The 25,095-nt window shown below is 52.9% G+C and overlaps 3 protein-coding genes across 15 annotated transcripts in view; 1 reads left to right on the top strand and 2 right to left on the bottom strand.

The window, feature by feature from the left end:
• The window catches only part of ECE2 (endothelin converting enzyme 2), a 29,607-nt gene extending 23,303 nt beyond the window's left edge, over nucleotides 1-6,304 (bottom strand). Inside the window, exons 1-3 of one of the 2 annotated variants that reach the window (XM_004675040.2) lie at nucleotides 6,099-6,304; nucleotides 2,221-2,504; nucleotides 1,295-1,695 (exon numbers count right to left, since the gene is read on the bottom strand). In XM_004675040.2, the coding sequence (XP_004675097.1) occupies nucleotides 1,408-1,695; nucleotides 2,221-2,504; nucleotides 6,099-6,294 (768 nt within the window). In that variant the 5' untranslated portion in view covers nucleotides 6,295-6,304 and the 3' untranslated portion in view covers nucleotides 1,295-1,407. Of the gene's footprint in view, nucleotides 1-1,294; nucleotides 1,696-2,220; nucleotides 2,505-6,098 lie in introns of those variants that run through there. The other variant, XM_012732598.1, reaches the window with a different exon arrangement.
• Nucleotides 6,305-6,534: 230 nt separating this feature from the next.
• On the top strand, nucleotides 6,535-12,914 carry ALG3 (ALG3, alpha-1,3- mannosyltransferase). 3 transcript variants are annotated; one of them, XM_012732478.1, is made up of 9 exons: nucleotides 6,535-6,810; nucleotides 9,641-9,740; nucleotides 9,828-9,975; nucleotides 10,066-10,226; nucleotides 10,656-10,776; nucleotides 11,211-11,416; nucleotides 11,585-11,661; nucleotides 12,295-12,439; nucleotides 12,579-12,914. In XM_012732478.1, exons 2-9 carry the CDS (start codon nucleotides 9,667-9,669, stop codon nucleotides 12,739-12,741), a joined length of 1,095 nt encoding a protein of 364 aa, XP_012587932.1. In that variant the 5' UTR covers nucleotides 6,535-6,810; nucleotides 9,641-9,666; the 3' UTR covers nucleotides 12,742-12,914. The 3 variants fall into 3 exon arrangements, with proteins under 3 accessions (XP_012587932.1, XP_004675090.1, XP_004675089.1); XM_004675033.2 differs by lacking the exon at nucleotides 6,535-6,810 and adding an exon at nucleotides 6,987-7,156; XM_004675032.2 differs by lacking the exon at nucleotides 6,535-6,810 and adding an exon at nucleotides 6,987-7,193.
• VWA5B2 (von Willebrand factor A domain containing 5B2) lies at nucleotides 12,909-24,980 on the bottom strand. 10 transcript variants are annotated; one of them, XM_012732411.1, is made up of 22 exons: nucleotides 24,879-24,980; nucleotides 24,429-24,500; nucleotides 24,252-24,282; nucleotides 23,886-24,031; nucleotides 23,624-23,794; nucleotides 21,608-21,839; nucleotides 21,285-21,442; nucleotides 20,613-20,744; nucleotides 20,283-20,407; nucleotides 19,753-19,932; nucleotides 19,228-19,338; nucleotides 18,937-19,145; nucleotides 18,732-18,843; nucleotides 18,059-18,244; nucleotides 16,970-17,141; nucleotides 16,570-16,883; nucleotides 15,944-16,133; nucleotides 15,495-15,851; nucleotides 14,319-14,456; nucleotides 14,144-14,224; nucleotides 13,850-14,067; nucleotides 12,909-13,763 (listed from the first exon to the last, which is right to left on the bottom strand). In XM_012732411.1, the coding sequence occupies exons 4-22, from the start codon at nucleotides 24,022-24,024 to the stop codon at nucleotides 13,215-13,217; spliced, it is 3,774 nt and encodes a 1,257-aa protein (XP_012587865.1). In that variant the 5' UTR covers nucleotides 24,025-24,031; nucleotides 24,252-24,282; nucleotides 24,429-24,500; nucleotides 24,879-24,980; the 3' UTR covers nucleotides 12,909-13,214. The 10 variants fall into 10 exon arrangements, with proteins under 10 accessions (XP_012587865.1, XP_012587869.1, XP_012587858.1 ...); XM_012732415.1 differs by lacking the exon at nucleotides 24,252-24,282 and having other exon boundaries at nucleotides 24,415-24,500; XM_012732404.1 differs by lacking the exon at nucleotides 24,252-24,282.
• Between the last annotated feature and the right edge of the window lie 115 nt (nucleotides 24,981-25,095).

Genomic DNA, 25,095 nt, shown 5'->3' with positions numbered 1-25,095 from the left:
CGCTGCCGCCGCCGCCAGACACTCCGGAGCTGTCCGCTTCAGCACCACGGCGGCGGCGGTAGCGGCGGCGCAGACCATCCCGGAGCCCGCTGCCGAGCTCATGCACTTTAGAACCTCGGGCCGCAGCCCCACCCCGCACACCGGAACGGACACGGAGACCCGCGGCTCTCAGCCCCCGGCCCGGCCCGCCCCCTCCCGCACGGCTCCCCTGCCCCGCCCCTCTCCGGCCAGTCTTGGCTGCAGACTTCGCCGGTGTCGGACCGCGCGGCCAGGGATGTGTGGCTGCGTATTTGCATGAGCTTCCCACCCACCTGAGTCCAGTCCTCCAGGCCGCTCCTCACCCCCACCCCTGTCTGATGTGACCCCAGCCTCAGCCTCTTTCTAAGGGACTTCCTCAGCACATTTGTATTTTTATATCCGACTCTTTGTTTACTGGCTCCCCTCATGGTCCTCCCCTCCCCACCCCAACCCCACTGTCTCAACCAAGCTCTTCTGCGCCTGGCAGATAGGACTGTGTTGAGTCTGGGGTGGGACAAGCCCCACAAGGTAACCAACCACACGACCAGTCTGCTCAGGCCTGACCCCAGGTAGCTCTCTGGCAGACCCCACACCCCCAAAGTTTCACCTTCCCAGGGCCCAAGTCTGATTTTACCTTGGACACCTGGGTCCCCAAATGGGAACTGCTCTGAACCTTTGGACAACACCTGTGGTCCTAGAGATGGTCTCAGCCCAGGTGTGTCCTTTGTAAATGTTCCTTCATCTTCACTGTACCAGGAGTGTGTGAATAAACACAGACCTCCCTGTGTGTGTGTGGCCACTGCTTTAGTCTGCTCAGGTTCAGACCAAAACGCCTCCAATTCCTTTTGGGGAGGAAGAGGGCAGGTACTTGGGAATCTCAGGTGCATGTTACTGGTAGGGAAGGGTTACCAAGTAAACACAGGCTGGCCTGCCTGGCTTGAGAACAGCATCAAAATGTGGCCTCCTTGGGTAAATATACAACCTAAGCAGAATAGATCACCAGAGCTGGGGCTAGAACTAGGGTCAGCGGCATAAATCACTCTAAAAGCAGCCACCTGTGGATAAATCCAGGTTGGATGGTGTTCAGTAACAGCTCCAAGGATACAGGTCTCCAGTCTGATTGGCTTATGTTGAACTTTGCCCCAGAAGAAGAAACAGTACCTTGGGAGAGGAAGTTGGGGGAACCCAGGGAGATATGAGAACCCAAAACCCTGGGATATGGACTTTAATTTGACCTGGGCTGTATTGTTTGATATAGGGTTGCTGTCACCTGCTCCATCTAAGGGATGATCCCCTGGGATATAAGCACCAAGGTGAGCAGTGAGTCAGGAATTCCAACTACTGTGGAGTCCAGGGCAGAAGGGCAGGGAGGACTCCATGCTTCTGGTTTCACAGCTGAATGGCACTGAGGAAGTCCTCGTGATCTGAGTCCTGGAGAAAGCCAGGTGAGGTGGGAGATCTGGAGGGTGAGAGGAGCTGGGCCCCAAGAGCAAGTTGGGTCCCAGTGAGTTCTTTGCCCTTGTGCATGAGGTAGAGATGGAAGTGGAAACCGCTGCCATATGTTGCATGCCTCAGGGACCAGCCATAACAGGCTTGGGCATAGTGTCGGGTCCGAAAGTGGGGGGCAGCAGAAGTCAGTGAGATGAACCGGCCCCCAGGGGCCAGAACCCGGCTCACCTGCAAAGCAGATAGAGAAGCCATTGGTGAAGTGTCCATCTTCAGCTTCTCAAAGATCAACATTGTCCCAGAAGCTTTCACAGTGAGCTTCAGGTCACTGTGCACTCAGGCACTATCCTACAGCCAGGGCTTTCCATGGGAAAAGAGTGAACCTACTCTACCCATGGCTACTCAGTGGGGTTAGGGCTATATTCTAAACAGGTAGGAGCATGGGAGTGATATCAGGTACAGGGGCACTGCTTTCCCATCAGCTGCTCACTTTTCTACTCGGTTACTTCTCTGGAACAGGCTGTTACCTCACTCTTATGGCAACCCAACCAGTCTCTGTGAATCTGGCCACTCCAGCCCCTTCTACTATGTATGACCGACTCTAATCTCTTCTTCTTTGAGGGAACCAGTCCTGAGGGTCACCCACTCTTGCTTCAAACCATGCTTCCTTCTGGCTTCTGGGTTCTTCTAATCTCCTGAAATTTCAACCCTTCATCCCTACCTCTTGTCTTCCTTCCTTTATTGTTGCTCCCTCACCTCACTTAGCACCTGTTCCACCGTATGGACACCTTCAGCAGACACAGTCCAGGGGTCCTGTTCTCCAGCCAACAGGGCATCCAGTGTACCCTTCTCGAGCACCACGTCGAAGGAGCCGCTGGGAAAGCCCAGGGCCCGCACATCCATGGTCTCCCAGCGCAGCTTGGGCACGTGGGCATACCGAGCTCGCATGGCGGCCACCACTACTGATGAGTAGTCCACACTGGTCACGTCAGGGAAGCCCCCAAGGAACAGCTCATAGCTCAGGGCGCTGTTCCCGCAGCCTAGGGTGGGGAAGGGTGGGTGGCAAAAGTGCTAGGTTAGCTTTGGGCTTTCACCTCCCTGATTATGCATCCACCCTTGGCCCATTTTCTCTCAGCCCAGTTCCTCCCATGCTGACAAGAAGCAGCATGGACAGAAAGAGCATTTGCCCACAGATCTGGGCACATATCTGGGCTTTATCATTCCTAGTTGTATGAACTAGGTCAGGTTGTTTTCATTCTAGGAATGTAGATTTCTGATTCAGAAGAATGAAGATAAAATACCTAGGTTATATGCAGGATGTGATGCACTAAATTTTAAAACTAAAACATCTGACAGATAACTGAAGAAAATAATTTCAGGAGTTCAAAGATGTGGGTTCTGATTACCCTAGTCACTAGTCACAGTCATGTTAAATCATGCCAATCTGAGTCACAGTTTTCTCAAACTCAGAAAGGGTGTAATACTGACATCATTAGGTCCTGGTAATGCTATTACCAGGGTAATATTAGTATTATACTTAATCCCTAACCTCTCAGAGAACCTCTGATAATAGCAATTCTTGGAAGAATATGTTAAGAGTTATTAGCCTACTTTGGTTTCCACAGCAGAGTTAACAAGTTAGGGGGATCCCTTGAAAGTCCTTAATGTATGTATTGGGCACCTCATATTAGGTTCTGCTGGTGCATAAGAGTCCCCACACTCAAAGAATCCATGCTCCTGTGGGAGAACAGGTGTATAATCAGGCAATTGACATATAATGTAATGAGTGTTTTAATACAGAAAGATTGCAGGAGCACACAGGATAGGTGGGTTGATCAAGGGTTTCAGGAAAGCTGACAACAACTGGAGTCTTGAAGAATCGTAACACTCTAGTGAAGTGCCTGAAAAGCAGTTCCAAAGACTGGGAAGAACTTAGAGGAACAGATGTGGATCCACAGCTCAGTGGAAATGATTTCCTTTGAAGACCTGTTGGCTTCTTCCAGGCCCTCTCGTGGTCAGTTTCAGCCTGAGAATGGGGCAAAATGCCAGCACATGGGGGAATCTCTAGCTTTTGCTATTAGATTGCCTTTAATCCCCATTTGTCTAAGAGGATTGCTGGGTCAGCTCTAGCGATATCCCTAATCTAGCAGGGTTTGGCAACTGAACAGAAGACCGCTGGCTGGTCCTCAGTTGCCCCTTCCTGAGTTCCTCCTTAGGCCCCTGGGGCTCAGAAAGCTATCTCACCTGGAAAGCCCAATGCATGCTTCCCTATACTGGAATCACAACAAGCTTTGGTAGATACATTATGTGGGATAGGGGGATAAGGATGGGTGAACAAGAGACCCTAACTCAGTTCAGGCTGAAATCGCACTGGGTTCTCTATTCCGCAATCCCTTCACTACTCCTTACCTTACCTCATATGCTTTCAGAGCATTACCTCTCTGTGAACAACCCCATATTTACTCTCTCTGTTTCGCTTTGTATAGAACGGGAATTTCCAGGAGAACTTTACCAAAATAAAGGGACAAAAAAAAAAAAAAAAAAAAAACTTGCCCACAGGGTCAGTCATATAAACAAAGCAGACACAGGAGCAAGGAGAATCAGTTATATACATTCGTCTGCCATGACAATGTTTGAGCCATGGGGACCAAACACATAAGTTCTCCTACAGGATACTCTGTCCTCTGAACAGTCCTGGATTTGACTGTCCTGCCTCTGATTCCTGTTTTCAATAATTATCATGACAGCTAATAGCCATTGAACACGATCTATGTTAAGAAAGCACTTCCTAAGAAGTGTCTCCTTTTACCTTCACAGTAAGTCTATGTAAAAGATACTATTTTACCATTTTCTAAATGGAGAAATTGAGTCTGCACTCAGGATATATAAGAAAATTTCCCTAGGTCACATGATTAGTAGTAGAACCAACATTTGGATTCATGCCAGACTCAGACTCATGCCAGAGTCAGAATTCTTAAACCACTAACCTCCCACTTTTCAGGAGGTCCACTCGCCTCCCATGGGAACATTCCCTCTTTAGCTGTATCAGTATGACCACTAATCTAGACTAAGTCTTGTATTCTTAATCACTCACCTCTAGGGAATGCCCTAACTAGGTGCATTCCCTAGCACCTATTAGATAGGTTCAATATGTCTGTTGAGGTGACTATAACATAGTCTACTCCCCAGGTTGTGGGTCCTGTTATTAGATCTTGGGAGTCCTGCCTGATAAGTTTTCCTTTTTGATTTTTAAGACTTTCCTCTCCTCTATTCAGGAAAGAATACCTCCCAGTCAAGCAAATTTTAAGACAGTATTACTCTGCCAACTACCAACATGAGAATCAGCTGTGAATATGTTGAAATTAAAGATTCCAAGGGCCCACCTTAGACCATCCCTAGAATAGGGTGGGTCCAGCTTTCCAACTGATTTTAATTGCAATGAAAGCTTGAAAAGCAGATCTATGATAAAACTAAAAATAAATGCAATGGTTGAAAAGCACAAAATTCAAGAGAGTTTAAAGTTAAATTTAAGGGAAAAGGATTTGGGGAGCACACAGAAAACCTTGTGCATACAGGGGGCTTTTTATTTTGCCAGGCATTGTTCTAAGGTAACTTTAACACTCATTTAATTATTTTAAAAACCCAGTAAATATTATTACTTTCATAAGAATGAGAAAATAGAGGCACAGAAATTTAAGTGTTTTGTCCAGGTTTTCAAAGCTAAGATTCCATAATTTTGTCCATGATTGCATAGTTAAAGATTACATAACCCAAGATCCCAACATAATTAGTAGCCTTCGAAACTCCAGGTGCTGAAGCTGTAGATTTTACTTCTTTTCAAGTCCTAGGAATGTTTTGTTTCTCAAATTGAATAGTATAAACATACTTTATTATTTATGCCTTACATACAACACTGTATTATAGATATTTCACATAAAACATATGCATACTTATACAAATGGCAAAATAAAAACTTTAATTAAAAAAAAAAAACAAACCGTTTTTCAATGCACCTTCACTCTAGTCCCCAAGGCTGGCAGTGGAAAAGCGCCCCGAGGGGACCCCTGGACCTCAGTGTCTTACAGGTCCCTTAGAGGAAACTACATCAACCTCAGCTGCAACATTTCCTCCGAACTCAGAGGGCGCTGTCCTTATCCTCACTACACACGGGACACTGGCCCAAGTTTGAGTTAAGGCTTGGAGGGTAAATTTCTCTAGACTGACAATGACTCCAGAAGCCCATCGGCGCGAACAGAAAAATGCCAGTATTGCGTTCGAGATGCCTGCACCTGCCTTGCCGACTTGAGCCGGCAATCCCACTTTTAGAAGCCTGTCTACAGCTAACTGGCGCTGGGACTTGATTTAGGTCCTATGAGCTCTCCAGCGCTCCAGGATGCCTCCAGTGGGTCCGGAACGAGGTCCTCAGAATCAGACTATTTTCCAAAGGATTCTTAGCCCCCAGGACTAAGAATGTTTTGGCTCCTGCTGCCCTGGCTAAATACTGCGGAGATTCCGAAAGAACACATTTGTCTCCCGACCCGGGCGTCCTCTGAGAGAGACAGACAGACACGAAAAGGCGCACAGGATCAGGCCGGGACGGAGTTGGTTCGGCCAGCATCTCCGGGACTACCCACCTAGCACAAGGATACGGTCCTCGGGTCGAAGCTCTGGCTCTAAGAGGGCACGGAAGGAGGAGAAGTTTCCGAACCACTCGTAGGGGGCAGAATCGGCCGCTCCCTGGTAGCGCCGGTCCCAGTATTGTACCTCGCGATACCCGCAGTTCTGCTCCGGTAACTCCGGCTGGGGGGCAGAGGTCCCGGGAGAGGCCATGCTTGCAACGACCGGGGCAGCTGGGGCAGCTGGCCAGCACCTGCGGTACCGCCTGGTGCCCCTAAATAGCCAATCTGGACAGCGGGATTAAGGAGGAGGCGTGGCCTTTGAGTCTCCGCCCTCCATCTGCAGCTGCTCAATAGAAACACGTGGAACTTCCGTCCCCTGCTAAGCGCTCTCCTTAGAATCTTCCGACTGGGAAAACTACATTGTCTAGACCCTGAGTCTTCCCGCGGTACTGAGCACCCACTTCTAAGAGTCATCTTCTTGGTATCAGATTCACTCGAGCTCATCACTACCCCTTCATATTCTCAGTTTGGCCGGCTTTGCCCGCAAGGAAGACTGAAAAGTCATGAAAGACACCTGGAAGGCTCTGAGAGGAAAGGAAAGCCTTGCTTTCCAGGAGAGATTGACATGAAACACAGATATGGCCAACAGAGGCGAAGTGAAATGCAGGGCGCCTGCAGGAATGTCGCTTCATAAACGTCCGATCCATATTAAGCCCAGGTGTCCACAGTATGTATTTTTTTTTCTACTAAGCGTGCAGCCCATCCCAGGAGATAGGTGTAAAAGAGTAAATAATACTGGCAATTCCGTTCGGCGCTCAGTGGGTTAGGATGTTCCGCGCAAGCAAGCGGAACCTAAGTGTAGACAAGTCAAGCTTCCGGGGCGGCGGGAATCGCAGGAGCAGCGCACCATCAAAATGGCGGCAGGCCCGCGGAAACGCGGCCGGGCAGGTCCCGTAGCCGGGGCGGTTGGGCTGTGTGGACAATGGCTGCGGCGCGCCTGGCAAGAGAGGCGCCTACTTCTGCTGGAGCCGCGTTACACGCTGCTGGTGGCCGCCTGCCTCTGCCTGGCGGAGGTGGGCATCACCTTCTGGGTCATTCACAGGGTGGCATGTGAGTGCGCCGTGGGGGAGGGGAGGGAAGGGATGGGAACCCTCAACCCTAACCCAAACTGGGACCCAGTTTCGGAGTTCAAGCCCAAATCCCGATCTGCTGTCATCAGTTGCAGCCCCATGTCTTTTACCCAAATCCCAAGCCTGCTTCAAGAGAAAATCAAGCTCGATTTTTTTTTAAGCAAGTAGGGATTTTTTTTAAAAAGATTTTTATCTGTTTATGCATACAGAAATGGGGCACAAGCCAAAGGCACAGTGGCGGTGAGCGGATTCACCAGAGACAGTGGGGAGCTGGACAGGCAGATCGACGAAGTACACTGTTGAGGGGAGCAGCGGGAGGGTCAGGAGAGCTTTGCTGCGCCATGTGGTCACCTCCGGGGCCAGGGAGCGAGCTCGCATTGAGGTGGCTGAGGCTGGCTTGCAGTGCTGTGTCCTTACACGTTGCACCACCAAGGAGGGTCCCTGAGCTCGATTTAAATCCCCCTATTTAGCCCCCTTGATGGAAGGGATGACTGTAGAGATTGACCTGCTCTTAAGGTACAGCTTGCCAGGCTGAACTGAATCATCCTGGAAGTCAGATAACTTGGTAGAAGCTAATGTATTGCTGTAGCAGCTTGTCTCTGTGGCTTTGGACACAGTACTTCGATTGCTGGCTAAAGAGGGGACATGAAGATTAAGGAATGACATGGGAACTAACATAAGATAGAAAAATCCAAGGAAGAACTTACTCATTCAAAGTAGAATCAACAGGAGTAGGAAAGGATGTCTTTACGCAAACAAAAATCAGCTTAGTGCAGGGGAGGAAAACTACAGCCACCTGTTTTTGTTTTTGTTTTTTTCTTGCATACCAGAACTGGAGTATAGACCAGAGGTGTGGGGGAGTCTGCTTAACGGTGCATCTTTGTGAAAACTTGAATTCGTTTAGCACTCCTTTCCAGGCTGAATGTAGACATAGCTTTCTTGAGCTGTGTGTGTGTTTTTGTATATGAGATATGTATATGAGAGAGAGAAGGAACAAGCTTATTATATTCTGTTTACTAAGGATACAGTCGTGGAAGTGTTACAGGCCAGGGAGTCCACCCCAGGACCCCCAACCCTGCCCAATCTAAATAGGTTCTGCCATCCGCTGCATCAAGACAAAACATAGAACACCTTTAATGTCATTATTAACCTTTTGTATGTGCCTGCAGTTGAATCTTAATCCCAAGGGTGAAGACCCACTGTCAAGCAACCCAGTTTACATTGGAGGCTTGCCCTGCAACAGAAAAAGATAGGCATATATCCTATTGTGATGTGATGAGGTAGCAGGAAATTTCAATGTATCATATTAACCATGTTAGCAAGATACTATAAAGGTACAGAGCCAGGGTTCAGGAGGGCACTTCCACCAGGCTTAAGGAGTCAGGGAAGGCTTCTAGTGTCCCCCTTGAAAAGTAAAAGCTAATTAGTTGAGGAAAGAGAAAGGGGGAAAGTAAAGAGTACTCACAGAGGTTCATGTATCAAAAGAGAGAGTCTAGTTCCTTTGAGGAGCTCAAAGAATTTTTTAGAGTTGGAATAGAGATCTTGAGCTAGTCACCCAAAATCATTAATTCATAGGTTTTGCTTATACAAATAAGTTTATCTTAAAGAGCTGGAAATCATTGAAGAGTTTGTTGTGTTTGTTTATTTTTTAAAGCTGGGGTGTAGAGCAGAGGTGTGGGGGGATGAGTGAGAGGGTTCACCAGTGACGGAGTGGGGAGCAGAATAAGCAGATCTTCTGAAATACACTGCTGAAGGGAGACAGGAGAGGTCTGCTGTGCCATGTGGGTCAGCTCCCTGGCCAGGGATGGCACTTGTGCTGCAGTGGCTGCCAGTAGCTTCACAGTGCTGTGCCTTGACCCTTTGTGCCACCAGGGAGGCCCAACATTTGAAGAGTTTTTAGCAGAAAAACCTGAAATGATTTCTACTGTAGGAAGAACTGTGGTTGCAGGGTGTGAACTGTTATTAGGGGTAAAAGTGGAAGCTGGGGGCCTAATTAGTAAGCTTTTGTATTATTGAGATTAAAGACTAATCAAGCCCCAATTTGACTATGTCATAGAAGAGAAAAGTGAGATAGAGATATTAGGATGACGAATTGGTGATAACTGGTGAATGGGAGTTGAAAAATGAGAAAAAAGGAAGTGTCAAAGATCTTACTTAGTTTTGTGACCTGGGCAACTAGGATGATGGTGTTGCCATTCATGGAACCAAGGAAAACCCAGGAAAAGGAGTAGATTCAGAGTAGAAGCTCATGAGTTCAGTTGAAGACATGTTGCGTTTGAGATGCTGAGGCTCATCCAAAGAATGTCAAACTTGAGATAGTGGTACTGGGAATGAGCCGCAACTCGTGCTTTGATAGGCTGGAGATGTGGTGGGTGGCAGAGAGGTTCAGAACTTGGCAAGTAACCACACCATCCTGTCCTTTTCCAGATACAGAGATTGACTGGAAAGCCTACATGGCTGAGGTAGAGGGCGTCATCAATGGCACCTATGACTATACCCAGTTGCAGGGGGACACTGGACCTCTTGTGTGAGTGGGGATAAGAGGTTCCACAGGGGCTGGCCGAAAATCCGGGCTGCTTGGCTTGACCCCAACTCACACTCCCTCACCTTCCAGGTATCCAGCTGGCTTTGTGTACATCTTTATGGGGCTATATTATGCCACTGGGCGGGGCACTGACATCCGCATGGCCCAGCACATCTTTGCTGTGCTCTACCTGGCCACCTTGCTGCTTGTCTTTTTGATCTACCACCAGACCTGCAAGGTAAGACTGTACTACCAGGACAAGAGGCTCAACCCAGAGGTTTGGGGAGTGGGGATGGCTCGAGGTTGGTGAGCTGACCTTGTTCCACAGGTACCTCCCTTCGTCTTTTTCTTCATGTGCTGTGCCTCTTACCGTGTCCACTCCATCTTTGTGCTGCGGCTCTTCAATGACCCAGTGGCCATGGCACTGCTCTTCCTCAGTATCAACCTTCTGCTAGCAAAGCGCTGGAGCTGGGGCTGCTGCTGTTTCAGGTCAGTACCCCTCCCTCTGGCCCCCTCGTTCACATTCTGTATTTCCATCACATTCTCCCCACTTTATGCAGGGGAGGGACTAAGGGAGTGACCAGGCAGCATGGACCAATGGGCGCCCCACTAGGCAAGTTCGGGACCTATAGAAAGTCTGTCCCAGCACCCTCCCCCCTCCCCCCTCCAGACAGCAGCTGTTGTTGGAGTGGTCCTTCCACATTCTAAATACTCAGTGTGGGCATAGGTACTAGATATCTGCTCCCTACCTCCAGACTCCTTCTAGGCTGCCATCCCCTCCCACTTCCAGATCTGAGTGTGGGCCCCATCCTGGAGCTGGTGGTGGGGGAAGGGAGGAGCTGCTGTGGTGATGGGGAGCAGTGTCCATCCTTGGGTTGGCCCTGGCGCTGATAACCTTTCTCTCCCTACCCACCCCAGCCTGGCTGTCTCTGTGAAGATGAATGTGCTACTCTTCGCCCCTGGGTTACTCTTCCTTCTCCTAGTGCAATTTGGCCTCCGTGGGGCCCTCCCTAAGCTGGGCATCTGTGCTATTCTCCAGGTACCTTTCTCTTCTAACAAAGAGGAGGCAATTCTGGCTCCTTTCCACCTTTCAGACCTTCTCAAAGTCAAGTGACAGGATTTTAGAGTCGATTCTGGGGTGGGCAGTTATACCTTTGGGCTTTACCTGTAAAATAAATTTGGTGAGCTAGATAGTTTCTGAGGACCCTTGTAGTGCTGCCTGTTTATGACTCGGCGGGAGAATCCAGACTTAAAGTACTGCTTCTACCTGCCTTCTCAATTCCATTGGCTCTGAGCTCTGTCTTGCGGGGACGTGGGATGGGGGGTGGGGGAGTAGCTACTGGCCTTCTTGCTATTCCTGCTGGGGACTAGGGAACCTCTGAGACTGTACCCTGTTCCCCACTCCCCTCGATGATTAGCATGAAGGTTGGGAGAGAGCCTGAACAGCTCTGCTGACATCACCCCCATCCTCAGGTGGTTCTGGGACTGCCCTTCCTGTTGAAGAACCCCGTTGGCTACCTGTCCCGCTCCTTTGACCTTGGACGCCAGTTTCTCTTCCAGTGGACAGTAAACTGGCGCTTCCTCCCTGAGGCCCTCTTCCTGAATCGGGCCTTCCACCTGGCCCTGTTGGCTGCCCACCTCACCCTGCTCTTACTCTTTGCCCTCTGCAGGTGGCACCGGTGAGAAAGGGGAGCAATGCCTTGGGCAGAGTTGGGGGGAACATGAAAGGCTTAGGGAGTACTCCTTAGGGAGTGGGAGTACTTAGGGGAGATGTTGAGCTCATGGGGATGAGTCCAGAGCTTGGCCCATGATGCGGGCTTGATGAATGTCTGAATGGCTTCTCCCAGCACAGGGGAAAGTATCCTGTCGCTGCTGAAGGATCCCTCCAAAAGGAAGGTTCCACCCCAGCCCCTCAAACCCAATCATATCCTTTAAATCATGGGAAGGTAAGTGTTGCTCTCTCCAGATGTAGTTGTGGTCCTGGTCATTTAGGCTTCACATGGGGGAGGGAAGAGGAAGAGGCCTGTTAGAGCTAAAGGGCCGGATCTTGGAGCTCCTACCCTGTACCAAGTACTGTGCCGAGCAGTTCACACGTTGAAGCATATTTTATCGTTAATTCTAAACATGACTGAGAAACCTTTGAAAGGGCTCTCCCTCTGCCTGGTGCTTTCCTGAGAGGTTAATGTACGTCCTAACATTTAAAGTTAACAAGAGACCCTGAGATAGTTACTTTTATTATCACCATTTTATAAATGTCAAATTTTAGGGTTTTAAGAGATTAGGGAATTTACCGAAGTCTCTCAGCTAGTAAATAATAGTTAGTATTCATTAGGCCTTATGACCTCCAGGTTTTGCTCTTTTCATATTAGCTTGAAGAAACAGTCCAGGGAAGTTAAAAATCTTGCCCAAATGTATGCATCTGGGAATGGAAAAGCCTGGGATTTTCCCACCACAAAACTTTTGTCCTACTTTGTAACCTCCCTCTTACCGTAGTCATTCACTACCACCCCAATTCCTGCCCCTCCTTCTCCTGCCCTTGGCCTTGACCACTGCCTACAGATAGTTTCTACCCTCTTCACCTCTAACTTCATTGGCATCTGCTTCAGCCGCTCCCTCCACTACCAGTTCTACGTCTGGTATTTCCACACACTGCCCTACCTCCTGTGGGCCACACCCGCACGCTGGCTCACGCATCTGCTCAGGTACTGGCTGGGACAACCTGGGGGAGCGGGAGGGGTCAGGAGAGCCTCATCCAAGACTGTGGCCATGGAGGGGTATGGAAGAGTCGAGGGCTACAGGCCCTAGACACTGGATAACTTGGGGCTTATTTCTCATCTCTAGGTTGCTGGTGCTGGGGCTCATCGAGCTCTCCTGGAACACATACCCGTCTACATCTTGCAGCTCTGCTGCCCTGCACGTGTGTCATGCTGTCATTCTGCTGCAGCTCTGGCTGGGCCCCCAGCCGTTCCCCAAGAGCATCCAGCACAGCAAGAAGGCCCACTGAGAACCACCTCTTCCCCTCCGGTCCATTCTTAGGACCCTGGATGGGGATGGACTCTGTGTCCTTTCCAATAAACCTTACCAAGTCCACTACTGTGCAGCCTAGCCTACATGGAAGTGCCTGGACGAAGCTGAGAGAGACATGCACAAGGCAGATAACGAATTCATTCAGGCAGTCCTAAGAGGCACTTTATTGCATAGGGTTTGGGAACTGGCTCTCTCCCCGCCCACGGTACTGCACAGGGCTCAGGAGCAGGGCATGGGGTGGGACGAGCGGGGGAGAGCACAGGCAGGCACTTTCTGTGGGGGGAGGCAGGAGTGGGGAAGGGGAATGAGAAGCAGTGGGGAGGTGGGGCAGGTGGGCAGGCTGACGCCAGCCTACCCAGTACTTCCCAGCACCAAGACCGACCCTGGGTGGCAGTGACTTGAGTGTGTTGGAGGGAAAGGAGAGTTCATCCCGAGCAACAGGCTGTGTCCTCACACGTTTGCCGGGCTGTAGCACAGCAAGTGTAGCTGCAGGTTCTGGTCCCAGTGGCGCAGCAGCAAGAAGAGACCCCGCGCTGCAGCCTTGAGGGCCACCAGGTCGAGGCCATCAGGTAGGTGTTGGGCCCGCAGCCAACAGTCAGCCTTGGCTGCTGCCAGTTCCCACTCGCCAAAGGCAGCAGCACAGCGGTGCTCCAGCCAAGCTAATGCCACCGCTGTAGCCCAGGTCCGGCTCCGCAGGTCTGTGCCATTTGACCCTTCTGCCCCCTCTGAGGCCTCAGTATCTGAGCCCCGCCCGCTGTCCACCTGGCCTGGACCCTCGGAGCCTGCGCTGGGGGACGGGCTGCAGGAGGCCGTGGCACTGTCACCCTGGCCTACACCAGGACCCAGAAGTGCCCAGGGAGATGAAGCTGAGGTGGGGCTGAGGCTGGCACGGTGCACAGCGAAGGGTGAGGCGCGGCACAGGCGCTCCTGCGGGATGTGCACTGCAGAGCTGAAGGGCGCATCCAGGCGGAAGGAGCCGGGTGCCTCCTGCAGCCGCACCTGAGGAGAGAGGAGGTGGGGGGATAAGTGAGCTGAGACGGTACTCTGGCTCTGGCAGTGCCACCCTCCACCTCCCGAGTCCTCACCAAGGGCAGGTAGTCATGGTCACTGGTCTGGCTTAGGTTGTGGCTGCTGAGTTTGTGGCTGTTTGGGCCTCTGGCCTTCCAGCGACCCTGGCTGAGCTTAGCAGGAAGCTGAGTGGGCAGATGATGAGGACCTCCAGTGGGGGCTGTAGGGTTCCCCAAAATAGGTGTGGAGCTGTCGTTCTGGTCCTGGCCACCTGCTAAAGACTCTCCCTGAAATCCTGTAGTAGAGCCAGTCATTCGCAGTGCTAGTCTCTAAGAGGGCTGCTGCCCCACCCCGCCAGATCAAAGTGTTACCTTTAGAGTGGACAACGGTGGGCTGAGAAGCTGTGTCTAGGTGGCCCTGTGAGGCAAGAGGCACTGGAAGCTCAGCTGGCTCTGTGAGGAGATAGGAGGTAGGGGTGAGGTTTGTCTCAAGAAGGTGGCCATAAGGTGGGTGTAAGCACCTGAGGTCACCAGGGTAGGCCCCTACCTGAGCTCCGCACCTGCAGGGCTAAAGGCAGGACCTCCTTAGTAGTAGCGTCAACAGCTATAGGATGGGTAAAGCAGGAGGGGGCTGAGCTGACTTTGCTTGTCTGAAGGGCTCGAAGCCAGGACCTCCGGGCATGGCCTGTGAAACCAAGGAGGGGGTGCACTCACTAGCCACCCTTTACGTCAGCTTTTACTATTTTTTTAAAAGATTTATTGGTTTATGCATACAGAGCTAGGGTATGGGCCAAAGGTGCAGGGGTGGGGGAGTGAAAGGATTCATCAGAGGCAGAGTGGGGGCAGAATAAACAGATGTACTGAATACACTGAGGGAAGCAGCAGGTGGGTCAGGAGAGGTCTGCTGCACCATGTGGGTCACCTCCCTGGCCAGGGATCAAACTTATGCTACAGTGGCTGCAGTAGCTTCATAGTGTTGCGCGTTAACCTGTTGTGCCACCAGAGTGGGCCCTACATAGACTTTTGACAGAAAAAAAAGTCTTGGTGTTCCCCATAGTATCTCCCTTTGTCCACCTTGAGAAAAGTGGAGTTCCTTCTAAGGGCCAGAAACAGCTCCGGCTCCCCAATTTTGACAAATGGTTAGGCTGAACCCTCAGTTACTGGCATAGCGAGACCCTTCTCCCCCCGACCATCCAGAAATTACACTTCAGACACCACCCAAAGAAAGCATCAGCTGTGGTGCCTTTTTCATCCACTCATTTTAGCTCTGTTCAACAGAGTTTTCTGCAAGGATAGACATATTCTATATCTGTATGACCCAATAGAGTCGTCCCTAGTCACTGTGGCTATTAAGCACTTGAAGTGACTGATGGAACTATAGAACAGATTGTAACTATTTAATTTCAATAGTTTCCCTGAATGAAAGATTTGTTTTAGTTGTGGCCTCTGTGGATCTTGTTACCTCCTGTGTTGGCTATTAGATTTACTTATTTTAGGTCCCATGCTTGTAAGGACACAACCTCACATTGTGCATCTTTAATATAACCTCATTCTGTTTATTAACCTGTTTCCTCCATTGTGCTGCTGAAGTTTTTTCCTTGTCAGTGTCAGTGAATTACCTCGTGTTTAGGAGCATGGCGAGGTATAAAGAGTGAGTCTACACCCCTACCACTCTGTTCCGAATAGGCTCCTTGGGCCCTCGCTGGGGCCACCACCCACTCACCTCGATCAGCCGTGGTCTCGGCGCCTCCTCGGAGAGCTATCTGCTCATTGTCCCGGACCACAGAGGCTGCTGTCAAGCGGTGGAATGCTTGGTCCCAAGAACCTTCTTTCTCAAAGGGTGACAGAGGCTGTGAACCGTCATCCTTAGGCCCCCATAGTGTCTCTAGCCCAACACCCACCTCCCAACACATAGGTTGTTCCCCACACAAGGCCCGGATAACCACATGGCAGCGTGGAGCCTGGGGAGGCCGTGGCACTGCTGGAGGAGCTGACTCCCCATTGGGGGGCAGAGCTGTGAATGAGAAGGGTGGTTCCATCAACATGTCCCAGTCCATGGGTGCTGGGGAGAGCAGGTTTGCTGTGGAGAGAAGACAAGGACAGGTAGTGTGCCCTGGGCTCCACCTCCCCAAGGACTTGGTGTCAGAAACCAGCTTCCCATCCAACCCTTACCTGAGTCATCCAGGCCCTGTCCCAGCTGCTGCCCTGACTCAGGGCCTGATCCATCTGATGCTGCGCCCAGAGAGGGGTGCCAGGGGCGACCAGAGACTGGGTTCACCCGGCCTGGTGGTGATGAGAGGCTTCGACCAGCTAGTGCTGCTCTGCGTCGACGGCCCAGCACCTCAGCGCTCAAGGCCCCAGGCTGCATGTGAGAAGTGGGGTGTACTCATTAAGGAAAACCGCTCCTTCCCCCACATACACCACTGGACAGATGCCCTTTGTCTGAACCCCTCGATGAGGGGCCTCTGGCCCCCTTCCTAGTGTCCCCTTATTCCATGCCCTGTTTTCCACTTGCTGTTGCTTGTCTCTAGTGTTTTTTTTTTTCCTCTTCACTTGGCTAACTTAATTTTCTAGGTGTGATGCTTCCTTTCCTGATCCCTAAGACAGGGTTAATCATGACTGTGACCCCCACTAAACGTGCCTGTGTTCCTTACTGTATTCTGTCTGGTATCATCAGTAGAGATTTATCCATCTCTTCAGCTAAACTTGATAATAACCACTGCACCGTTATGGAATACCGCAGATGGTCAATAAATGTTTGCTGGATACCTGGTATATATTTGTGAACTGAATCTCACCTTGGTTGGAGCCAGTGGGGGTGTAGGAAGGGGGCAGGAGTGGAAGCCTGCAGGCTCTCCCCAGGCCAGGCTGCGGCACCCCTGCTGAGAAGGGGGATCCAGAGGTGCACTCCCTTCGGGAGAGCCCAGGCCCTGGGAGCCAAGGGACTCGCCACTGCCTGTGGAGCCTGGGCCTGGCTCTGGGCTGGCAGAGCAGTGGGTGAGCACATACTGCTCCCGGATGTATGAGGACTGGAAGATGCGGCGCCATATGGCTGTGTCAGAGGAGGGGTTGGGTCCAGGATCCGTGACTGGGTCTGTCAGAGCATCGGCACCTGATGGGAGGCAGAATAGACCCCAGCTCTGGGCTCCCCCACTGCTCATGCCTCCAATAGCCACACACATATACCCAGGTACTCACTCGGCTCTGAGTCTCCAGCAGCCCATGGACTGGACAGCTCTGCTGACACAGTGCCTACTTCTGGTGGTGCTGAGGTGCCAGTGGGCTCAGTGCCAGGGCTGGTGGCAGATGGTTCCTCCTCTGGGGATGGGAACACAGAGCCGCCCAAGCTCTGCCAGCCAGGCTCTTGGCCCTAGAGAGGGATAGATAGAGGGATAGATAGCATTTGGGGGGTGGGGGAGGGAAGGGGGATGAATTGTACTGACACTTCCTCTTCAAACGGGATTTAAGACGACTGACCGTACACAGCAATACACTTAAACCAGAAATGAAAGACCAGTACACCAGAAGGTGGAAGCGTGTGTATTACCATAGGGTTAATACTGCAGATGTGGCCGAGCTTCCTGACAGCTAGGCACAAAGGCAGACAGGCCATGAGAGCTCATAATCAGAAAGGAGGAAGCATGCATGGCTCATCTAGGGAGAAAAAGCTTTTCACAACAAAAAGAACTATCACTTCTCCAACTCGTACCAGAAGCCAAGTATCCTACCAAGAACATGCACTATTTGGCCTTAATTTCAACAATGTCATGGGCAAAAGTATGAGGAAATGGGCTCTGGGAGATTAAGTGACTTGCCCCCAAATCAAATGACTAGTACATGGCAGAATTGGGATCTGAGATTTGCAGGGGGAGCATGAGGGGCGTTCTGAGATTTTTTTCTAGACCATGCTCCACCTGCTCCTGAATGTTACAGGAAATAAGCTGAGGTGTTGTCTGTAGGGCATGGTGTAATGTAATGAGGAAGTGTGAACAAACATCTCACAAAATGCTGGAGCTGTTTGTTGTCTGTGGCTGTGTGCTTTAGTGCTCTTTGGTCAAAGCCAAGGGCAACACTTGATGGGATAACTCAGTGGGAGGCCTCATAAGGGGGTCTCCCTAGGATGCAGCCACCTTGGTGGGGTGCGTTCCTAGGATATAGTCACCTTGTGATCTCGGGGAGGCCTAGAGTGTAAGCGAGCTTGACATGGAGAGTGAAAGAAGGATTTTGAGGAGAAGCAAGGGCTTCGGCTATCCCAGGCCCACCTCCTGCATCCCAGCCCAGGCCTACCCCAAGGGGGCAGGACCGGAAGCCATCCACTCTGAAGAGTGAGCAGTAACCGAGCAGCTGGTCCCCTGGGTAGAGCGCTGGGATCTCCCGGGGGGTCAACAGTGCCTCTACCGCATCAGGCACAAACCAGTCCACCGAGATGTCACTCAAAGCAGGCTCCAGTGCCTTCCGCAGGGCCTGTACCAGCTGGGAGGAGTGGCCAGAGAGGACAAGGGAGAGAGAGAGGTGCAAGGTTGATGAGAGTGTGGGAAGCTCTCCCGCCCCCTGAAGCCATCCGCCCAGCCCCTGGGCTAGGGACTGGAAAAGGAATGGGGGTAGGTCTAAGCAAGGCGGCTGGGTGCTCAGTCCTCAGAGCCTGAAGTGTGCCAAGCAGGTAGGCAAGACTGTTTGAGGATATGGATGTGACCTCAGTACCAGAACAAAACTGAGAATCGGACTTGAGGGCACTCGGAGACTCTGTCCTTTGCACCTTTGGTGACCTTTGGGGTCCCACAGCTGTACCGTAGCTCCTCCCCTGGTTGGCATCTCAGAGGGAGGGGAGGGTAGGAATTGGGCAGAAGTCCTGGCCAGGGTGCCATGAAACCCTATGACTTAGCTGGGTTCTGTTTCAAACTCAGTGTAACTTGGGAAAGGACTGCCAGGAGTAAGGAACAGGGCCTGGGCTTAAGCTCACCATGGGCTGCAGCCTCTCCCCAGGCTTTAGGAAGTAGGCCTGGCCCCTGCTGAGGGTGGACAGGCCCTGGAGCAGCTGGTGGCAGGCAGTCCCCAGCCCAAAGGAGAAGCATCTGAGGAGCAAAAGGAAACAGCTATGAACCGCTGGATCCTCTTAGGGATGAGGAGCTGTGATTCTCACGCACCTGCCTATGCCCACTCCATACCTAGCTGCCCCTCTGTGCCACCTCATGAGCTCCAGGGTTTGGTGTATAGCAGCAGCTATGGGAGAAGCAGCAGTGAGCAGGAACAGTTGGCGAGGGTGGGCCTTGTGCTGGGGCTGCGCCATGGCCCAGTCCAGAGCAGCCAGCACATCTGGAGGGCCCCCCATGGCCTGCAGGATCTCAATGCTCTCACATATCAGCTGCACATTGTCCTGGAGAAAGAAGGCAGAGGCCAGGCCATGCTGAGTCTCAATATCTCCACAAGGGTCCCAAAGCCCTGGACCACACACTCACATCACTGCAAAGCCGGCTTTCTGGGAAGAGAGGCTGCACCGAAGTACCAAATGTGGCCAGATTGATGAGTGTCTGGGGAGGGAGTGACTTCACAGCCAAAACAATGGCATCCTGGGGAGGGCCAGAGAGAGTAGCATGAGGCCGGCCTCACCGACCCTGGCAGAGTGCAGGTTACCTACCTCTTCCGACCCATGTGAAATGAGGGCTGGGTGAAGTGATCTGGGTATAGCCCTATGTGTGCAACCTTGTGTGAGACTATGAGTGAGACCCTGAGGGTGTGGCAGAGACTTATGTATAACTGAGTCTGGAAGTCCAAGTGGCATGGGTTCGGATTTATGTGTGACTGAGTGTAACTATATGTATGAGAGAGGGTCTTGGAATCTGGGAGAGACATATAAATGTGTGAGAGAAAGAGGTGTGTGTGGAGGGGGGGCGGGCGTCTAAGTGTGTGTTCCTTCGAGTGGCTAACTCCAGGTCTACTGGTCCACCCAACTCCAGGCCTGCCCACACCATGCCCCCACAGGCCTTGTATGCCATGGTGCTGCCATCCAACAGAAAAAGGAGCTCTCGTGTAGCTGTGCCCAAGTGTCCGGCCTTGGAGCTCAGATCCGGACAGAAGCTCAACACCAGCACAGGGTTCAGCAGGATATCTTTGTGGAAGCGCCGCTGCAGGAACCACACCTGAGCATGAGAACCCCCATCAACCTGGGTCAGGCTTAGTGCAACTTCAACCGGGGCAGGACCCAGCCCAGGACATGTTTCTATCAATTCTAGCCAGCCGGGGAAGCTCTTTGCAGTCATTTGAATAAAGGCAAAGGTAGACGCAGGTGTCTGTACTCTGCCTGTCCCAGGTCTTGCCCCTCTTCTGAAACTCATCCCTGAGAGACTTGCCTAGGCTCCCTGTGACAATGTTCATCAACCCTCTAGGATGCTGGGGCAGCCAGAGAGGCCTGTTGATCAGACGACCTATCCCAGCATGAGTTTGCCTGTTCCTCATGCACAAATACAGCCAGTAGTGGGGCCCAGGGCTGGGCCAGGACCCCAGGCAACCCTACCTGCCGGTCCCCATCACTGGCCCTCCGCTGCAGTCTCTGGAAATCCCGGCGGGCCCGCACCTGGGCTTCATATTCTGCGGCACTCAGGCTGCCGGCTTCCAGCATCAGGTGTGGCTGGTGGGGCTCTGGGGAGGAGGCGACACAGTTTGACAAGGAAACCTCACCTCTGGGTCCCAAATGCTCAGCCCCATCTCCTGGGAGGACTTGGCCCACCCTCACAGATAACTTGCTGTATCTGGCTTAGGGTCCAGAAATCTCTACTTGAAAAGTGCTACCCAGTGGTCCTTGAAACAGGTCAGAGCTGGCCCACCATGTACCCCAGTTTCTCACCACTGGGGTATAGCAGGATCTCCAAGGCCCGGTCACAGCGATGGCCCTCCGCCAGCGTGACACAAATCGTGGCTGCAGAGTTGGCATGTGGAGGGGCATCTGCCCGCAGGACATGAGAAGGGCTCTCCAAGCCTGAGGGACATAGATGCAGGGAGGGGTGATGATCACCCCGTCCCAAGCCAGTATTAGGAGTATAAACATCACCTTCCCAGATGGTAGTGGCATGGGCAAGTATCTTGACTGAGTCATCAGCTCTCCGAGCCTGATGTATGGAGTAGGACGGACAAGGAGGCATCAACCTGCTGTCACGGGCCTGGTGGCAGATTCCCAGCTCTGTTCCCAGCTGGTCAAAGTGCCACATGTCCAACCAATTGCAGGTTTAGCACCCCCCTCCCACCTCCTGAATAAGGACATTCTCCTTCATCACTTGCAGTGGTTTCACTGTAAGCAGCTCTCTTCCACTTGGCGAGTGGAGCAGGATATAAGCAAATTGCAGCAAAACTAGAAGCAGCGGGGGAGGGGAGGTCGTTGGGTAGCAGTGACCAGGGGATGCTCCCACTCTGAGACTGGAGGTTCCTAGGGCTTGGATCCCTGTCTTCTTTCTGGCCTGTGCTCCTCCCATCCCTGGCCTTGCATTATTTCCCAATCAGTGGTTCTGGGAGGGCAACCCACCTGCCAGCAGGCATGGCCCAGTCACCAGCATCTCGAAGGAGAAGGTGTATGGGGCGGGGCAGCGGGCAGGGCCTGAGAACACATCCTGAGGGGCAGCTGGCTCCTCCCAGGCCTGCCCTTCCTCCTGAGGGCTGCCCACCCCGAAGCAGCTGGTGGGGCTGGAAGGGATATGAGGGGGTCACTGGGCCACTACCAAGGCCCTAGGCCCTCTGACTCACTGGCCACACCCCATCCCCACCCTGCCCATCCCCTGGGCACCCCGCCAAAAGCCCCCTCACCCGCACTAGACCCAGAGAAGCCGAGGGAGGGACGAAGAGAATCACCATAGGCCCAACCTGTCGTCACAGAGCCCCGGAGGCCTGGGGGGCCCCGGTGGGCCTGGTGAGGCCAGGGGTGTGAGCACAGAGGGCAAAGCCATGCACAGCACCCCATCAGGCCTTGAGGGCATCTCCCGGCTGCTGCGAAGGGTCACCGTCATGGTGCCGGCCGCTGCAATGAGGCCTGTGGGCAGCACCAACGTGGACCGGGCCTGGGCCAGATCCAAGACAAGGTGACCTATGATGAGTAAGAAAAGGGGTCAGAAGGGGCAGGAAGCAGAGGAGATGGGGAAGATGGGGTGGAAGTAGGCACTGAGTCAAGGGAGCCTGAACAAGGGGGACCTTGTGTGGTGGTGGAAATAATGAGCTAATGCATTAGTGATGTGGGATGGAGGTGTGAACTGAATGAAAGAAATAGAGAAGAGGCAGGCTGATGGCAGAAGGGTCTGGCTGTCGTCAGGAAAGGAAGCAGTAACGTATCTTCTGATGGAGGGGTGAGGAGAAGGGGCCTCATCCACACTGCCCCAAGATCTTGAAGGATCATCCATACTCTGCCCCTCTTCCACTGTCCATCTGTGCTCATTCAACCCATGGGCATCACTTTCCTCCCTTGGAGGACCCTCCCCTGAGACTAACATCTGCCATAGCCTGGTGTCCACCCTGTTCACGGATCCCCTATTCATGAATAGTCGGGGTGCCACTAGGAGTAGTTCCAGAATTTTCTACACAAGAGAAAATTAGGAGCAATAATTAGCTTAGAAGCTGCCTAGAGGATATAAAGTTGTGTCTACATACCAAACACACCACTTTACTTAGATCGCAGATTTAGGGGGTGACTGCTGGAGTCATGGGGCCACCACCACTGTTAAAGGAAAATGGCTAGTGTGCACATTTGCAGTCAAGGGCCTGAAGGGCCTGACCCCAGCCCTACTTCACCTCACTTCCTCACAATAACTATGTATCCATTCTTTTGAGAAATACATGCCCAATAAATGAAAAGAGGAAAAAAGATGGAAAGAAAGGTATGAGGTTTAGGGACAGCCTGACACCATGGAGAGAACACAGATCGGGTTCTGAGTCTTGCTAGGTCTGTCTTTCCGTAACTCTCTTGTTTGCAGAGCTCACTTTTGTTTCCGCTGTGCACACAATGTAGGTCATAATAACTGTGTCTTAAAGAGCATGGTGAGGGATAAATGAGATAATGTACACAAGCATCCAACCTGTAGGAGAATGTTGCTATTATTTTTATCATTTATAAAAGAGGGGAAGAGATTGACACATACCTCTCTGGATTCAAATGAGGTGATACCAGTCAACTGTAAAATCACTATAAACAGGAGGTATTTTATGGCCACCCTCAGGGTAACTTACTTTCAAATCTTTATGTACATCATTGCCTCTGCCTGGAGTACTTTACTCTTCCTCTTGACTTCTCCACATCTACCCTTCCTTTGTCAAATGCTGGCTCCATTTTCTTCTGGAACATTGCTGGGGCCTCAGCCCAGAGCTCATTCCTGCCTCCACCTGCTGGGCTTATGCCAACTCTCAACATCACTGTATCCTTCCTTCTCCTTTCTTGGATGGTAAATTCCATCCTCAGGAAATCAAATGAATGCACAAATAGATAAAGAATGATATGCAGGTCCAAAAATCTAGCACAGGTTTGAGCGTTCATGCCCTCATCCCTTGGTGCTGTGCTCTGTGTGGGATGCTAGTACTTGGAAGACTAAAACCCTGTCTCAGGCTCAGGAGCTAACGCTCCACGGAGGAGGAGACCAACCGGGAGGCCTGCTGTGTTTCTCGCCCTAGCTGCAAGTGTCAGGTCAGGCCTGGGTCACATTCCCTCAGCACCTGGCACACATCAGATGCCCTGCGCACGACTGTTGAAGAAAGGGATGAATCAATGAGTGAAAAAATGATCAGTGGCTGGAGGGGCCTGGGGAGCTGTGTGACGCAGAGCAAATGCAGGAACGGGGCAGCAGCTGGCTTTCGGGCGGCAGAGTAGGGGCCCCCAGGACTCACCCTGTGCGCAGCGGCGGGGCGTGGAGGCCCCTAACCCTGGGCCTAGCGCGAGGCAACAAGCGGATTGTGAGCGGCGCCTGCTCTGCAGCTGGAAGGAAACACGCCGTCCGGCAGCTTCGGCCTCGAAGTCAGACACCACTTCGGCCTCCGCCAGCGGGTACACGAAGACCCCTGGGGTGGGGGTGGGGGACGCATATGCGGGCATCGGACCTGGCCAGACACCCGCCCCCACCGCCACCGGGTATCAGGGCTCTGGTCTCACCGTCCACCGGCTGCGGCTGCGGGTTATGGTAGGTGAGCCGGGCCCGCAGGCTGAGGCAGGGTCCGTTGACACAGGCCCGGACCCAAGAGTCCGTGAGGGGCAGCGGCGTCCAGCTGGAGGGGCAGTACAGGCCAGGCATGGTGCCCCTGGGGGAGGGTGTGCTCGGTGAAGGGGTATCAGGAGTCCAGGGCGCCCTATCCACCCCCCAGCAAGGAAAATCTAACTCAGGCACAGCACACAGACCTGCAGGGGGCGCAAGGCCGAGCCTGGGGCCCCCCGCGCCCCCCCCCCCGCAGCCCCCCTACGGACAGGTGGCAGGGAATGGAGGGAAAGGGGAATGGCGATGTGCTCATTCTTGTCAGTTACCTGGGAAGGCAGGGCGCAGAGCAGCTCCAAGCTGCGAGGGGACCCGGGGAACGGAGGGTTAATGATTAACTGGCGCTCTGGGCGCCCAGCGGTCCCGCAGCCAGCTCTTGGGGAGTGGGGGAAGGGGGTCACAGCTGTTCCATCACCCGCTCCCGGGCCTTACCGCCACCCGCGTACCTGCCGCACCCCCGGGGCTCCCCGCGGCTGCCAGCTGTCGGAAGTGGCGCAGGTGGAGAGATGAAAGACGCTCTGGGTGGGGAGCAAAGGATTAAAGGGCCAGCATTCTCCTGGGTGCCCCCAAGTCCAGCAAGGGACAGCAGGAGCTGAATAAGAGGGGAAGCCGAAAGGCTGCAGTCTAGCGCTCTCGGACGGGGGATGCTGAGAAGGGCTGCCGGCGGGTGTGGAGGGGATCGGGCTGGGAAAAACGATATAAGCAAGCTGGGAGAAGTATTGGGGCAGGGGGATTCCCTGGGGTCTGTCTCTGGCACCCCTCCCCACTCCGACAGGCCTGATCTGGGAGTATGGGGGGCGGCTGCAGTCGCCGCCACTCCCACAGCAGAGCAGTTAGCGGATGCAGAGGGCTCGGTCTAGGCATCGTCCCCTCCCCGCAGGCAGCCGCCGCCTCACCGTGTGGTCCTCGGAGCAGTTCGACCCCAGCAGGCTAAGTGGTGCCGCCTCTGCGCGCCGGGGCCGCTCGGGATCTGGCACCTGCAGGGCGCGGGCACGGGATTCCCGCTGCGGGCGCTCTGAGTCGGCGGAGGGGCGTCGGCGCTGCGGTGCTGGTCCCGCCTCCGCGCGCAGTGGCCGCCCAGCCCCTCCAGCCCGCCCAGCCCCTCCCGCCGCT

This window comes from Condylura cristata, unplaced genomic scaffold (genome assembly GCF_000260355.1).
Source record: "Condylura cristata isolate star-nosed mole 26May11 unplaced genomic scaffold, ConCri1.0 scaffold00003, whole genome shotgun sequence".
NCBI classification, from domain to species: Eukaryota; Metazoa; Chordata; class Mammalia; order Eulipotyphla; family Talpidae; genus Condylura; species Condylura cristata.
The sequence above is the reverse complement of the archived record's forward strand: the minus strand, read 5'-3'. Positions and strand labels throughout refer to the sequence as shown.